This window comes from Cygnus atratus, chromosome 1, assembly GCF_013377495.2.
Source record: "Cygnus atratus isolate AKBS03 ecotype Queensland, Australia chromosome 1, CAtr_DNAZoo_HiC_assembly, whole genome shotgun sequence".
NCBI classification, from domain to species: Eukaryota; Metazoa; Chordata; class Aves; order Anseriformes; family Anatidae; genus Cygnus; species Cygnus atratus.
In genome coordinates this window covers 144,767,225-144,783,837 of record NC_066362.1, presented here as the reverse complement: position 1 = coordinate 144,783,837, position 16,613 = coordinate 144,767,225, and the positions used below count along the sequence as shown (strand labels likewise).

Below are 16,613 nucleotides of genomic sequence, written 5' to 3'. Positions count from 1 at the left end.
ATGCCAGTAGAGCCATGGAATATGATCAAGGAGTCAGTTCAACTCTGATACAGATGAGAATCCTGATTTTGTGCAGTAGAGATGAGATATGCATGTAGGGAGTGGTATTGGAAAGCCAGCAGAAAACTCCACAAGTGAGAGGAAGCTGTGAAAGACAAACAAGTGGTCTGGACAGAGAGGTTTTCACAGATCCGTGTAGGAAAGTGGTGAGAAAAGACACAACGGCATCAGGTAGTTGCTATTGGAAAGAGTCTGCAGCAAAGTGTGAAGGAAGGGTTGCTGGAGTGGATAAGATGAGGCGGTTAGAGCTGTATGCTGTGCTTTTCAGGGTGTCTCTGGTCTGGAGCCCTGCCAGTGCTTCTGTAACTGGTGCTAGGGAAGCACCAGCAGTCTTTTTTTCCAAGGTAAGAAGATTAAAATAGCTGTGTAATTCTGGCCAGAAAATTCACTCCAGATACGCACTCTTCTAATTATATCTGTCACTTTTTTTTTTTTTTGTAGTACTGGCGTTATGCTGGAAAATAGGAAGTTGTTAGTTATTTGTAACTTCTGTTGGGACTAGTTCCTGCACCAGACCCCTCTGCGCTGTGCTGATAAATTGTTGTTTTCTTTGCTCAACAGGTACCTATGTCCCAAATTGCTTTCAGTGCTGCACCTCCTCCTCAGATCCTGTACAATCCTGCCCAGCAGATCCTGACGTATGCTGGGTTTTGTCCTTCTGCTGCAACTATTTCTACGTATCCATCCTATCCGTTGCCTCTTCAGGTATAGTACAAAATGGTGCCATTTACTCCATCAGAAAACCTTGAGCTGCTTCTCAGGACAAACTCTGCAGTGGTAGGTCTTGGCTCCTGCAGGGTCTGCAACAAGGTCAGGAAGTTGGATTTCAATGCCCAGACTTGCCTCTGGGATGATTTAGCCTGGGACTAGTTTGTAGGTCTGTTCCTGGATCTCAAGTTTTCTCTGGTCGTCCTTTGGACTCTATCTGTTGGCCAGGAATCCCTATGTGGGATTAGAGCTGTGTTGTGGCAGTCACAAAGGTGAAAGCAGCCCTTATGTAGGGCCAGGTAAAGCAGGAGCAGAGGGATATGGGGAAGCCAAAGAAGTATCAGTTATACAGGATTTGTCAGAAAGGTTTACAAGCCTTTGTCCATGTTACTCAAAATATGGGAATCAGTAGATGAGGACTCATCAGACGGAAAGGAAACACGAAAGGGGAGGAAATAAGAGGTCTGTAAAACTGAGTGATATGGAAAGGACTGTGGCTGGATATTAGTGATAACTAAGTTTTGGTTGTACCGATAGAGCTTTTTGGTGGCAAGACAAGACAGAAGGAGGAATTGTTTTCACACACCAAAGAAGATTCAAATGCCGCAGGATGTTGTAGAAGTGTATAAATGAGGGGTTAGGGGCACAGTCCATCAGCTGCTTTTAAACACAGTGAGTCCAGCCCAGAGCTGGCCTGGAAAAAGCGGTGAGTGATGCTGAGGGTGGTGCTTGATTTTCTTTTGGCCTAAGTAGCCTTGTGACAAGACACTTCTTGACCCTCCTTTATGTGAAGGGTTTGAACCTTGATCACCTGCTCCTATTCCAGCTGGCTATCAAATAGCTTCAGTGGAGAAGGCACCTTCAGTCCCACTGCCAGGGTCCCTCTGTGGAGCACAGGCTAGACTAATTCCCTCCACAGAAGGTCCCTGGCAGCATGCCCCATGAGCTAGGTGCCTTGTGTCCTGAGAGGACTGTTGTGGACGGTAAATGCTCATGCATACTTGGCCAGCCACAGTGGCTCCCTACTTAACATGGGTGTTACTCAAAATTTCTCTTTTAGGACACTTGTCTCTGCCCCTGAACAACATCTAGGTGTCTGTACTCAGAGTACACGTGCTCTGCAGGCCCACGCTGGTTGCTGTAACTCTCCGTGTCCCTCCCTCACAGAGCTGGAAGGCCAGCAGTGCTCCTAGCCATGGCGGGGCCTTGGGCCTGGCACGACAGGCACCAGTCACCGTCATGGCTGGGCTCGGACAGTGCAGCACAGATCAGGCAAAGTGAGATGAAGAACATTAGGGTTATACTATAAAAATAATATATAAATAATAAAATTGGTAAATAGCTGTAGAGACACTAGAGAGATTGCTGGCATTTTTTAGGTTTTTAAATCACAATAAAGCTGGTTTGTTCAGTCCAATGCCTTGTTACACTTTGGCTGTCTACTGTTAGACCGATTTGTAATTCTCAATAGAAAACACTGCATGTTTACCACGAGCTGGCTGTGGACCAGCTCCTCACAGCCTCCCAGGCCACATCTCCTCAGGGACAATGACCACCCACACCAGTGAATTGTTAGCATCCTCCTGGCATGGGTTTGGCCCAGACCATCTAATAGTCTCCCACCAACACCTAGGAAGGGGTCAGGAGCCAGCAGGAACAGTGGACCATTCCTGGTAGGTGGTGTGCATACAGAGACACACACTGGTTTGGTGGTAAGAGTTCAGCTGTATGGATGTGATATGTGCTGTGCCAGTTGGCTTCACAGCCAAAGAACAGTCCTTGGCACATTTTAATAAATAAGATAATGGGGCCAGGCACTTTTGGAGACCACTGATTGAGAGGAAAAAAAAGTACACACGGAGATCTTTTTTTGTTTGCTTTTAGCTGAAAAGCTGTGCTGTTCTGCAGAGTTCAGTTAGCATGTAGCCAAGAATAGAGAAGGGGATAAACAGAGACGAACGAAAGCAATGAGGCTGAAAAGATACATGTAAGTAGTCTTGAGGATCAATTGTAATTGTTCAGTCCTGTGTCCACTGAGAAACAGAAATATTTACCCCCAAATTCTTAACTGCATTCCAAAATAAACACTTTTTTTCCCCCTAGATTTCTACTTTTTCTAAGAAGCGCATTCCTTTGTCTTCTCTCCCCTTCATAACACTCAGGGGCAGACATCACCAGCTGTCCTCAAGCCAGGAGAGGTTAGCAAGAAGCACTGGGCTCCAAAAGGGAAAGCACTTAATCCTTTTCTTGGAAAAGAAAAAAAAAAAAAGTCAAGCAGCTTTACTACATCTATGAGCTAATTACATTGTAGTTTAGAGAGAATCAATTTCTGCATCAGCATTCAGCATAATGGAACAGTTATGAGTTAAAAATCGTAATAAACTTACTCAAAGTTACAAAAGGGTGAATGTGAGAAGCAGGCCTGATTTGGAACAGCCAGATGCTCAAATAACATGCACATCCACTGAGAGCTGTAGGCTGAACCCATAGGGCTGGAGGCCTTCATAACCCATCTAAGTGCTCCAAGCAGCTAGTGGCCTGGTGCCTAGCTGCTGAATTCAGGCTTTCACAAGCCCTGCTCAGCTGGTTCTGGTCCTTAAGGCAACTACAGGCTTTGTGGCTGGGATTCAGCTGGCTAAACACAGGGGCTGTTGACATGTAGGGATCTAGTGCTGTGTGATAATGAAATCAAGTAGCCACCTGGCCCCTGAGGCTGCTCTAGGAGCGTCCAGGTCCTGTAGTCGCTGTACCACCTCTGTGTAGACATCTGGCATGCCCCATGACATCCCAAAAGGGCTAGACACTCATATGTGGACAGCTGAATTAAGATCTAGATGTCTACAGTGTAAAAGACTCCACCCGAGCGGGTCGATCCTTCAGAGTCCACAGAGAGAGCAAGGCACTTCTCATATGTGGATTATCACAGGTGAAAGATACATGAAGTGAATGGTATGAATGCACCCTAAAGTCCCTTCCACTGACCGGGGGTGGGAATCAGTTTCTATGCTGTGCACTTAGATGTCTATGTCATTGAGCCCTCAGTTGTCTAAAGATACAGCATCTGAGATGACCTAATATTTGCAAGACATCCATGAAAGGCTGGCTGTTGGCCAAAGGTCTATGTGAGACTCGCATGTACTTCTGGAAAAGCACCCAGAGGTCTGATAGGGTGCCCATGGGCATCTCAAAGCATAACGTTTTTGATTCCAGGTGGATCAGAAGCCTGGCTGTGTACCCAGAGGGTGACAGAGCTCACAGGGGCACTCTCAGGGCAGCTCTCCCATGCAGGCCCCACACAGTTTGAGGTGACACTGAGTGTGCTGATGGCCAGCCCCAGCAGGAGCTCATCCCTGCATCCTGTCCACGTGTGAAGCCCAGCTGGAGGCCAGCATCTCACCCTCAGGCCTCATTCCTTTTCCAGTGACCTTGCTAACTGTACAGCGAGGCGGGCCCCATGACACACCTCTCTTTTCAGCATTCCCTTTGGCTCCCTGCTTTGGCTAAACATCATTCCTAAGCACCTGCATTTCACACTGACCTGCACCTGCCCCAGTCAGGGTCACACGTGGTGGCTCAGCTCAACTAAGACTAAGGTTTGTTCTTAGTCTTCTGCTGAATTCAGTATCTCACTGAATAACTGCTTGCTGGACAGGCAAACAAAGTCTTAAAAAAAAACAAAATCACACCTTGAGCTGGTGCCAAACCAGCTTAGTTTACCTCACAGTTTGTCCGCAAGCAGAAATCAGCCAAATACAAAAACAGAGGTGACACCAGGAATGCATTTTGACGAAGTTGTAACCAGCATTTCATTTGTTTACCATGGCATGTGGTAACAAAATCACTCATCCCTTACTGGTACAGGTCAGTCACAGCCAGTCTTGGTAGGAGGCCTGCCAACTGGTCAGGTAAATGATGAGCTGTGCAGGGGCTGCTGGGGTTGTGAAAACAAAACAAAACAAAACAAAAAATGAACTGTAAAAAGCAATAACTACATTTGGAGCTGATCTAGCCAGCAGGTCTATAGGTATACTTGCACTGCCTCCTGCATAGTTATGGTGCATAAACGACCTTCCTGTCACAAAGTTCCCTTTCTTCAAAGTTCCCCCCGTGGCAAGGGGCCTGGCAGCCCTGGGCAGCTCTGAGATGCCACCAGCCAAGTATCAGCCCTGGTACTGGCTTTGTAAATGATGACTACTCATTTTTTTAGCATGGTAAGTACCCAAGACAGCATTGTTTGCTTGCCTGGATTTTACATTTCCCTTGAAATAGATCCATGTTTACTATTTTTTTTTTTTTAAATTCCAGGCATTTTAGGCCTGAACTTGAAGGGAGCTGAGCCCAACTCTTCTGGTGGAGCCCATGGACTGGCATGTGTTGGCATGTGAGGGGAGGAGTGAAATCCTGACCCTCTTGAAATCAATGGCAAAACTTGATTTAAAGTAGTGGTAGGATTTTATCCAGAACAATAGTCCCTAGATGCATCCTTTTGTTTTAATAAATCCTAGTTGTTACTCAGCATGGGCTGCTTATTTTTCATGCCTCTTTCAGCCAAATCCTCCTTGTAACTGAGACAGCCGAGGCGAAAGACCTACAGGGAGGTCTTTTAAAGAATGCCTACCTGTAAATTTTCTCTTATAAGGAGTCTGCATTTGGCACAGCAATAAGACCCTGCCTTTATGCAAGTATTACAACTCTGAGATTTCAGAGTGATGCCTAGAAACTTGCAGCTATATGTAACTTAATCAGCCAGTTGGGTGCCATGCCTTACCCGGGAAACCAAAGCATCTTCTGCAGAAATTCCTGTTCTGTTGTCTAGCTGTATGCACAATATCTATTAAAAATGACTTGGATTACAGGTGGAATCTGTCTTCTTTCACCACACGCTGTAATTGCTATCCTTAAAAAGATTCTCTAATACTGAAGTGAGTGTTGTGCTGCAATGCATGAGAAATTTAACCGTGGGACATAATACTGACATGGTAAACATTTAAATCAGAGCCACAAACAGGATCATAATCATTTATTGAAATGTTTTTCTTTGTCTATATACAGCCTGCCAGCAATTTTCCAGGAACATCATCTACTGACATTTCTTTATCAGAAGAAACTCAGCCTCCTTCTCAGTCCAGCTCCAACTACGGCCTTCCCCCCAATGCTCCACCCCTCTATGCACCGACTTACTTTTTGCCTGGAGAAAAGCCTCCACCGTACGCACCGTAGGACAAAAAATATATTTTAGGTAGCTGGTAGGCTTCTTTGTTTTTAAGAAACCTTTGGAAACCCTGCGCTGCGCAGGCACTAGACTTAACAAGGAACCCACCACAGAGCGTGTCACAGCCACTCTGCTTTTAGCCACATCTCACCAAGCAGAGCAGAAACCTGGAGATGTCAGGGCAGGCACATCACCAGCAGTGTGACAGGTAACCACCTAGTTTGCCTGCAGTCAAATGCAGTATTGCTTTCTGGTTACCGTGAGTTTTTCCTTCTCCATACATTGCAGAGTGATTTTTCTTCAAGAGGAGAAATGAAGAAAACGCTCTGCATATGTGTTCTGCTTTCATAGACCAGTATAGAGGGGTTTTAGTCTGTGTTGTCTGAGTGGGTAGTCTGGAGCTCTCTGAGTAAATCACTTTGGGTAGGAAGAGCCTCGGTGTTTGTTTGCTTGTAGTATTTATTTAAGAACCCTTTTTTGGTGAAAGAGTTGTACCAATAAAAAATGTGTGGCAATTATTTTGCAATAAAATTGACTGTGTATATTTATACTGTACCTAAGGCTGTTATATTTATGAGAACAGAAAAACCAAAAAAACAGAGGGAAAACTACCCTACCAAATACTTCCCTCAAGTTTCAAACCGAAAGGTTAATTTTACTGGATTTTTTTTTTTAAGTTTGCACTTCATGCCAGTCTAGTCTGCATAGTAAAATGTCATGACAGCGCACAAAAGGTGCAATTTCCAGACAGATGTTTAATCTGCACTTTCGTGTTGGAATTAATTCCTTTCTAGTCAAAAGAGGATCACAACCAAAACCACTCCCTGTGAACCCGTTATTTAAGTTTAACAAGGTCTTGTCCAGTAATTCTGCAACCACTGAAAGAGAGCTGATGAAGGGTCAGAATTCCTTCATACTTTTTCCCATTTTACAGAATTGGAAATACTTCGACAAGGCTAAGTGGCAATACTTGTAACAGTGCCTTTGACAGGAACAAAGTTGTGTGCACCCTGTCCCCTTTCTGTACATCATATTGGCTGAGATCCCTCTTAGAGCATGGCTTTCATATTTAGTGGCAGGAGTGGCTACACAGGCACGAAAACCCATCAGATTACGGCACCACGCCACTGCATTTTGCTCCTGGAAGAGGGGTGGTGCTGCTGCTTGCTCTGTAGATCTTACAGTCTAGACAGCAACGAAGCTATAGATATTTTCTGAAAGGCCAAAGAGCAAAGCAAGGAAAGGAAGGTATTTCTCATTAGCTTTTTAAGCGGCTGCTTCATATTATGGAAATATAAAGAAACACTATATAAACAAAACCAGCCTACTTGACAGTTTCCTTTGAAAGGAAGTGACACCGTCAGACCAGCTGAAAATAGACCAAAGAATGATCATCCTTTTACGTAATACTTTCCACCTTTCAAGAATTTCTGTTAATTCATGTGCTGTACCTCTATGTATAAAAAACAGATTCAGAACTAATACAAATAAAGTCAGAGGTTAATTTATATGGACCATAAAAAACATACTGTATTCCATCTTCTTTTTCTGATATGCAAAGTTTTAGGCCAGTGATGTTAACGTTGGTGACAAGGTGCCTTACTTGTACTGTTGACGGGGTCAGTGATATGAACTAGGTTAAGAGAAACAAAGTCAGAGGGGAGACTGCTGTTTACTTCTACTCATGAATTCAACACATCCAAAATACTTAGTTCTTGTGTAAATGCATGCTTGAAGAGCACGATCACCCTAATCATGCACTGAGTGGAACAGGAGTGGAACTGCATATGGACTTATTTTCAGTTACTATGAATACTACCTGGGGAACCACCTGGGTTCATTTCTGGGCACTTTTGGAGTCAAAAAGAAACACCCCAGACTTGGTCCCTTTGAGTTGAGCACCTAGACTGCAAACAGAACAAAAATGAAATCAGTGTTTCTCTTGGGTTGAAACACAGTGATTGAGGAGGAATGAAGGAATGCTTATCATTTTATTTCCTCTTCTCAATGATACATAGAAGTAGCTGCCTCTTCCTCCAGTGTTAGGGTATTAAAATCAATCAAGCTTGACACAAAAGCCCTCCCCTCCTGACTCCCTTTCTGTAATTCTCCAGACTTGCAAACTCTGGCTTTTTCTTCTAAATCACATTTTGGTTGGAGTTCGTTGTAGTCTATGCAAAATGTCTTCTCATATATGCACAGATATGCACAATCCTGGCGATATTTTCAGCTCTGAATTAGATTGTTATTAAAAAAAATGAATTATAGTCTTTTTCACATAATACTAAGCCTGAAACTGCAGACTACCACAATGTACCACAAGATTCGCGTTTCCAGTATCTGGCTTCATAAACAGTACCACTTACATTAACACAAAGGTCAGACATATTTGTGATTCATTTATGCCACGTTATTTTTTTGGGATCTACCACAGAAACTATACAAAAAATGCTAGACATAAGACTGCTTTGCTAACATGCTTCCTTTGAAAAGAACAAAGTAAAACGGGGTTTGTTTCATCTACTTGGTTTAAGAAATAGTAGGTGCCATCCAAGTTTGTACTGTTTTCATTAGAGCTCCTCCAAGTTAAAAGAATGGGAGACGTATTTTGGTGAAGTACTAAAATAACCAGGAAAAACAAACAGAAAACAAACCACCACACAGAAGAAGTGCTATCCACCACAATACCCTCAGGATTCCCTGCTCTCACTGGAATAATAAGCTGATGTTTCTTAGGTTCTCCATCACATCCCAAGTTGATCCAGAATCATTGACTATAACAGAAAGCACTCCTGCACATAACTTAGTATCCCTTGCTCAATAACAAAAAGTGAACCCATAGAACTACTTCTGGGTTTTCCTATCCATGCACAGTCCACCAGTGAGTCTGTCCCTGTTATTACTGTCTAGTTAGCAATTATCCTTCCAAACTGGCATCTGGTCATTCCTGAGTGTAAAAAACTTTTGTCAGCTGGGATACAGTTGGGATAGTCTTGCCCTGCCTCTGTTCTTTCCTCTGGGACAGTTACATCTCCACACCTTGGTCACTTCCCTTGTCGCGTGTGGTTTATTAGGTTAATCCATCACCTCCGCATTTGACTAGGCAAAACACGGTGTAGAATGGCTGGGAACAGTTTATAAAAAACCCTGTTCTATTAGACCTTTTCCATATTAACCCTGTGAAGCATAGTGACCTTAGCCACCCAGGGTTCAGATATCCACCACGGCATACCTCTCGTTCTCGTTTCTTTAACCCACTGGAAGGCAAGGAAAAATAAAGCAAGATTCAACTGCCTCAAAGCAGGCTAGGCAAAGCCTGCCCCAGCAGCACCAGGATAGTTTGAAAGTTAAGTTCACTTTATGGCTCTATAGCCTCTCCCAAGTAAACCCACAAGCATATTCTCACCGCACTGCAATTCAGCCTGGCTAACTCTCAGAATCACAAGCCTCTGTGCTCCCGTTAGGCTCATGGTGAATGAGCCAACCTAAAAATTAAGCAGCAAAAAAATGTCATCACCACTTAATATTCCCAATTCTCAACACCTCATCATTTGCTTCAGTGGTTATTGACACAAAAGCCATATGGCTTTCAGCTTATGAGTCTTTTCTTCTAATTGTTTCCTGCTGACCCAGTTTTTTTTCCATTCTCTGTTGACCAAGAGTTTTTCTAAAGGTCACAACTGAGTCTTCTATCTGTGGTACCAGAAAGAAAAACTGTAGCAATAATAATAGCAGCAACCGTACGCTTTCCAGCCCAAGGATATGTAATACTGACACAAACACATAACCCCCCGCCTCCAAACAAATTGAAACAAACAAAAAAAAACAACCACTAGTGTAATCTCCACATCAGGCATAGCCTGAGTCATCATCTCCAAATAGCGGAGTACAGAATAATTTGAGTACAGGTAAATTAAAAACTTGTATGTAAATATTTTATTCTCTCATACTTTGCAAATCAGAAAGCAGTGTTGGTAATAAAAATAATACAGAATTATTATTTTTCTTCCAGTCCACACTCATATATTACCAGGTTTTCCACATTCTGGATAGAACTGTCTCTTACACTTTAAACATGACGTTCATTTAGGTATATTCTGTACTTTTGGCTTATTTAATATTAGTCTTCTGAACTATTTACAAATATATTACAACCTTTAAACCTCAAAGCAAAGGAGTATTTCAATAATCAATCTGACATAAGGATCAGTAGCTCCTACATAACTTCAGTGTTTAAGAGAAACTATACACGCAGTGCGGTAGGTCTGAATAATTTATATCTTTAAAAAAAAAAGAAAAGCATTGAAAGTTTCCTAGTATAAAACTTTCGCATTGCAGTGGTACCTACGGACCCGCCTCAACTGGAGGACAAGAGTGTGACGTGATGTCGCTGTGCTTGTACAGTGCCTCGTCCAAGTCCAGTGCCTTGCTGTTCAGCTTCACAGTCATGCAGCCGTGGTAGAACGCCGTGACCGGAGTGGAGGTGACAGGAACATCTGTGCCAAAGGGGAGACAAGCATCTCTGGAGGCCTGTTTTGCACGAACACATGTCCTACCTACGCTCCGATGATCATCAGTAAATTCAAACTGACCCCTTCTCTGCGCCAGGCTTTCTGCCTTCCCCCTGCCCCTCTCACCAGAACACAAGAGCACGATCCCAAACGTAGGCAGAATGCCCTCTGCTCTTGTGCACTGCACCCTTCCCCAGCTGCTCTGCCTCTGTGCAAGGCTTCCAGCACTGACGAGACCATGCTGCTGCCCAGCAGCGAGGCTTCACTCCACTCACGCCAGAAACACCGTGTTCACGCTGCTTTCCATCTCGATGGTTTCTCTCCCACTATGTTGGTCTTTCTCTCCCTCTATATGGTCTTCAGAAGAGTTGTTACAGCCTCCTGTAATGTCATTCCTCTCTCCAAAATATTTGCCAAGATATTATAGGATGAACACGACAGGAAGGCTCCTCCTATACCCAGCATCTACCACTTGCTGCAGCCACCTTTCCCATTCTGTGGTTATGCCGAGTATCACCAGCACGAGGAGGCTGCTGGCATTCACCAGAAAGATGCTGCAATACAGAGTTGGTAAGACTAATGCCACATTTTTTTCTATGGAGATCCACTGGTGACATCCTTTAAATCAGTTTACGAGAGGCAGAAAACAAATAGCAAGGAAGAAGAAACTAAGTACAATCCAACAGACTAGGAGAAATTAGTCAAGGCTATTACTAACTTCTGCAACATCGCTTACACACTGACCTTAAATAAACGAACAAAAATTTAACATGAACCGTGTCCTCTACCCTTCCCCGAAGGTTATTAGCTTACTTACAACCCAAAGCTGACCCAGCTGTGCTGGTTGTGCAATGGAAAGCAAGGAATGTCTCAAAGATTAGGCAGCCTCCCAGTGAGGCAGGTAGCAAAGCAAGCCCCTTATCTCTACACTGAAGCAAGGACGACGTGAACAATAGGTTGTCCTGTTGGTCTGAGATTATATGCCATTTAAAGGGTTCTGCCAGGCCAAATTCAACACTGATGTAATCAAACACAGCTCACACTGAGGCAGACTCCAGGACTGAGTGAGAGAAAGAGTATTTGTGTGGGATTTGTAAGCCACAAATAGATACTATAAATTTTTCAGCTTTCTGGCTGAAAAACACCATCGCTTGGAGCTTGCTTAAACAAATGATTTCAGCTATTTCCTGTTCCTCCCTGTTTACCAAATTTTATCTCTGGAGTCTGCTTAAGATAACTGGACTCTTACAAAGAAGTGGGCCTCTGTGTTATGGTACCTCACATGAATTTAAACTAAATTTTGACTCAGAAAAGTTGACAATGTTGGCCTCATGGCTTGAACTCATCTAAGGAATCATGCAGATTGCTGTTACGTGTGCCACACGGCTTAACGAAGGACAACATGGGCTGGATGAGATGGATTTATAAGATACTGTCAAACATAAATATAAAAAGGATTTTTTTTGTATGTTACAATTGCAAATTGGGTCAAATACATACTTTTCGGTTGTGACTAGAAATGGATCTGTCTGGGGTCCTGTAAAGACTGAGAAGGCTTGTTTAAAGGCTCATTTACCAGCTTGGTATACACATTGCCTGGAAAAATGTCTATGCATCATATAAATTATATAGTTCAGGATTTATCCAAATTGAAAATACCATAAAAAGCTAGTAAATGCCTATAAGTTCCCTCTTGCCTCTCAAACTCTAAACAATACTTCTACACCTGCAATCTTACCTGTACTTAGTATGGGACATAATGCATATTTTGACCCAGGATTCTTTATTTATTTATTGCAAATGGAATAAAGAGATTAAATGTGATTGGTTCTTTTCCACAGGGTAAAGAAGCAGGGGAAAAAAAACAAAAACAAAATAACGTTACTAAAATCTGAATGAGCCAAACTCCCTTAGATCTGACCATTTGATACAGTTATTTAACCCAGAGTTATGAATCCAACCAAAGTGCTGAAATGTTTATTCGTCTGGCAAGGAACAGCACTTCTCAGCGCAAGCGCTGGGTTCCACTCGATGGTAAAAGCAGACCAGAGGCAGCAAGTCCTGCTGATGAGTACAACAGATCAAAGGGTGAAAGCAGCTAAATCTACAGAAGCCAGCTGGGTCTGAGAGCAATAGTTATGATACTTCCCACCTAGTCCTAGGTAATTAAAAACCGTCTTTCACCCAGTACAGTTAGTCTGAGCCAACCACAGACAACTCAGGACAGCTACAGAATGGAGTTGGTTTTGAGTTGTGCATTCGAGAGCGACTTGAAAGAAAGCAGGTTACTTCCCTTGCTTGTACAATGGCACTGTCACACAGTGCAAAAGGCCACATTTGTGGACTCAGCATTGTTTGTTCCTGCCAGCGTGTGAACTCCCCAAAGCGTCCCTCCTCCCCCTTTTAGGTGTGACTATGAACTATTTACATCACTGGCATAAATATTCTGTAAGCTTGCATGCATGGTGGCAACAGTCATGCCATGTGCCCTAGCGTACACTGCGCCTCAGTCACTCTGTTCCAGCTTGACTGCTTCAAAACCTACCGAGAGGCCAACACTGCTCCCTTTCCCTTGCTTGGGCGAGTAAGGGCAAGATTTTGCTTAGCTGCTGGCAACAAAATAGGGTGGACTGCTATGTGTCACAAACACAAGTGTTTCCTTAATTGCATTCCTCAGCACTAGGGACTGATAAACCAGTTTAGCCAGAAAAAGAGACAAACCCCCAAAGTTTGGCCAAAATTCATGAGTCAGATGAAAGCTTGATCTTCCAGGCTCACAACAGAGGAGCAAACTGATCTCTTTCAAGAAGCTGAAAAGCCACCAAAGCTATAAACTGTGGTAGGCCTCTGGTTGTGCTCTAAGTATCTTCAGCTGGGAGGAAATAAATTAATTGTGGACTGCTGTGTTCAGCTCAAAGAGAACATCGGCCAGGGAGAATCAGCACATTGGGCTTTCCAAGCTTCAGTCAAAGCAATGTGACTCAGGAGTCTATGACAGGAGTCAGACTGAGAGATTAGATTTTAGAGACAAAAGGGCAGAAAACCTGTGCATATATTTTTGGCAGGTTGGGAAGCTAGGTGCTGTGTGCTATGGCATGAAATGTTTAGCCCTCACAGTGGGTTCTTGGACCAATTCTGAAACTTCCTATCAAAGGTGATGGGATATACAAAGTCTATGGAGGAGAACGGATGAGATCTCCTCACAAGGAGTGCTTAAGTAACAACATAAAGCTTGCATGTTCTAACTTAATGAATGTGTAGTTGTGTAAAAACTGCAGGATCTTGTGGTACAGGTCCTATGGGTCTTACCATGGTTAAGGCATTGCGGCTACCCTTCAGAAAAATCATTCCTATTGCTGACTAAGCAAAACCTCCTCTTTCTATTTTTGCTTCCACCTGTCCTCAGGACACAATCATTGATGAAAAACAAAACAAAACAAATAAACATCAAGCACACCCTCACTTCTGTTGAGATCACACATGTCTGCATCTCAGACAAAGCCTGCTCAAGCAGAAACAGAGAATGAAGCTCCTAGGTTTAACGAATGGGAACAGTTTTCCTGACCGCCGGCTCAGTGAGGTGGGGTTCTGTATTTCATGCTACGAAACTAGATGCTCACCTGGCAATCCTCCCACATACGTCTTCACTGTTGATTGCAAAGAGCTCTCCAAGATGGACAGGCCGTCCTCTAACTCAGAAGCGCTTAATTCACTCTCTCCTGCCATCCCATCTACCCTCAGGGATAACTGGTCCTTCTTGACAAGGATGTCCACAGAGTGTTCCTTCTTATCACAGAGATTTATTGCCAGTCTGGACACAACTGTGTGCTCCAAGGCCAAGATGACAAACTGGACAGCAGGGGAAAGAAGAAAAAAAGAGGCAGTGAGCTGAAATATACCTCTCCACACTTATCCAGGGCTAGGATGACCCCATTGTGGCCTTGTTTATGAAGATTTTGCAGAGCCACGAGAAAATTAGCATTATTATTATTATTGCTGATCATATTCTGAACTCACTTGCATTGAAAAAACTATGAATGAGGGGAACTAACTGCTTTTTGTAACCATTTTCTCCTATGAGAGAATTCTTAGTAGGTTTTGGTGGACGTTAAGTACACCATAGCTGCTGTTTATTGTACATGAAAAGTTGGCTGATGAGTTTTAGTGAAATTATTCCTTATTTATACTCATGTAATGCCAGAATTTAGCCCTTCATTCTGAATGTAATTAGATTAGTGTCTTCAGCCCTCCATCATAACTGACCTTTCACAGCATCTGGAGTGACACCTTAACTTGTCTCTTGTCTGCCTTGGGATTATTTCTGAAGAGCTCCAGAGGATGGAAATTCTCAGTTTATGACATTAAACAGCTCCTAGGCCAGAAAAATCTAACAAAATATGCTGGCATTCAAGAAACCAGTTCCATCTTTTACCTAGGCCACATTTGCAAAGAGCTCACAAGTAGCGTCTAACACATACCCCCCTCAGGGGCAGAACTTCAGTGTTGGCCAAGCAGCCCAGTCTCAGACCACGTTCTGAAGTGGTGGGCCCAAATAAGTAGGCAGGCAGGGAACCTGACAGCTCTTTCTTGATAATGACTCTCAGGTTCCAGGAAACAGCAAGGAGCTTCCTCTAGAAAAATGCTTAATCTATACCTGTTGTTTCAGTTTCTTTGTGGAGTGATAGTCAATCAGGGATAGTGATAAAGGGACAGATGCTTCTTCCGTAACCAGAGCAAAGAGCACACCAGTGTCTGTTGCTGGTTGAATTGCAGCGTTTAGTTCTATTTTCCAACTTGTCTTGGTTTCATTTCCTGAAGAAGGTTGCACTACAGGAAAAAAAAAAACAAAAAAAAGTAGCAAGACAAACGTAAGAATATCAGGTTAAATGGTAGAATGTGCAATTTCTGGCCGGAGAAGAGGATAGATGGATGAACATGTGGAGAGACTGCCACATTCCTTTTGCTCAAAAAAATGCTAAAGCACCTGAACATATAATCAGAGAAGAAAATGGCATCAGTTCCCTCTTTTTTACCTTCTGCATTCTGTTGCCTTTCAGAAGTCAAAACACAAGGTTAAGCTTTTTATCACAACGAGATTCAAATTCCCATGGCTGTCAATCCATCACATTCGAAGAACTGCTGCAACATAGGGCACCCAATTTTTACATGGTACTTGACTGCCAAAAGGCCATGAGTAATCTAAGTCCACATCTGACATACACTTCTATAAAAGCCTGTATTAAACTGAAAAAGCATATAAGTATACTACATTGATCACTGACTAATCACTTTCTGATCATCACCCTATCACAAGCATGGGATGTTGCATCTCATCTGTTGAACTTGGAATTAAACTTGCTGGCATCTTGCTTACTGATGTATGTAATTCATGTAATTCAAAATCTGATGCCAGCTAGAAAAACCATTGCTTCTGCAGCCTCCCTGCATGGCAGTATTAGCTATGCTGGTTCACTGCATTTTGGAATACTATAAATAAGTTCTTTATAAAGCTACCATTACAAAGACAAAACAAACAAACAAACAAAAACAACAACAAAACAAAACAAACAAAAAAGAACGAAACAAAACAAACACAAAGGTGGATTATTTGTTGTAGGAAAAACGGATATAAAAATGCAGGTTCTGAGGACTCATCTCTGTGGAGTGCTCTCATCTGCACTTCAGATACTGCATTGTCTGTACATTGCAGCTTTTGAATCTGTGTGGTAAATGATGACAGACATCTGATACTCCCTCATTTATAATGGCACAGCAGAAAAATCCACATAATGGTGCATAAGAAGGCTTCTGGAGAGGAGAACTTGCACACAAAACTCAAATAGATGGTTGAGAATTGTATAGGTTTAAAAATATTGACAGTTGATCACACATATAAACAAACAGAATAAGTCAGAACTCAGAGAACGTGTCTCTCTAAGTGCTATATTAGTATGGCCAAGTGTGGTTTGAAACTAATTATTACTCTATCTAGGATAATTTCATTCAACTTCTATCAGTGATATGCTGAGTGTGTTTGTCCCAGGTGTTATGAATACCACCCAACAATTAAAAGTGAATCTGATCTTGGACATTTTGCTACAGGCAACGTAGATATTCTGTCC

At 42.8% G+C, this 16,613-nt stretch overlaps 2 protein-coding genes across 2 annotated transcripts in view; one reads left to right on the top strand and one right to left on the bottom strand.

Annotated features, from left to right (window-relative positions):
* TMEM255B (transmembrane protein 255B) overlaps window positions 1-5,988 on the top strand; it is a 71,503-nt gene extending 65,515 nt beyond the window's left edge. Inside the window, exons 8-9 of the mRNA XM_035565586.1 lie at window positions 622-765; window positions 5,821-5,988. Coding sequence (XP_035421479.1) covers window positions 622-765; window positions 5,821-5,988 — 312 coding nt within the window. The remainder of the gene's footprint in view (window positions 1-621; window positions 766-5,820) is intronic.
* Window positions 5,989-9,895: 3,907 nt separating this feature from the next.
* Window positions 9,896-16,613, bottom strand: part of GAS6 (growth arrest specific 6) — a 40,611-nt gene continuing 33,893 nt past the window's right edge. Inside the window, exons 13-15 of the mRNA XM_035565574.1 lie at window positions 15,146-15,318; window positions 14,112-14,340; window positions 9,896-10,476 (exon numbers count right to left, since the gene is read on the bottom strand). Of these exons, the coding sequence (XP_035421467.1) occupies window positions 10,325-10,476; window positions 14,112-14,340; window positions 15,146-15,318 (554 nt within the window). The 3' untranslated portion in view covers window positions 9,896-10,324. The remainder of the gene's footprint in view (window positions 10,477-14,111; window positions 14,341-15,145; window positions 15,319-16,613) is intronic.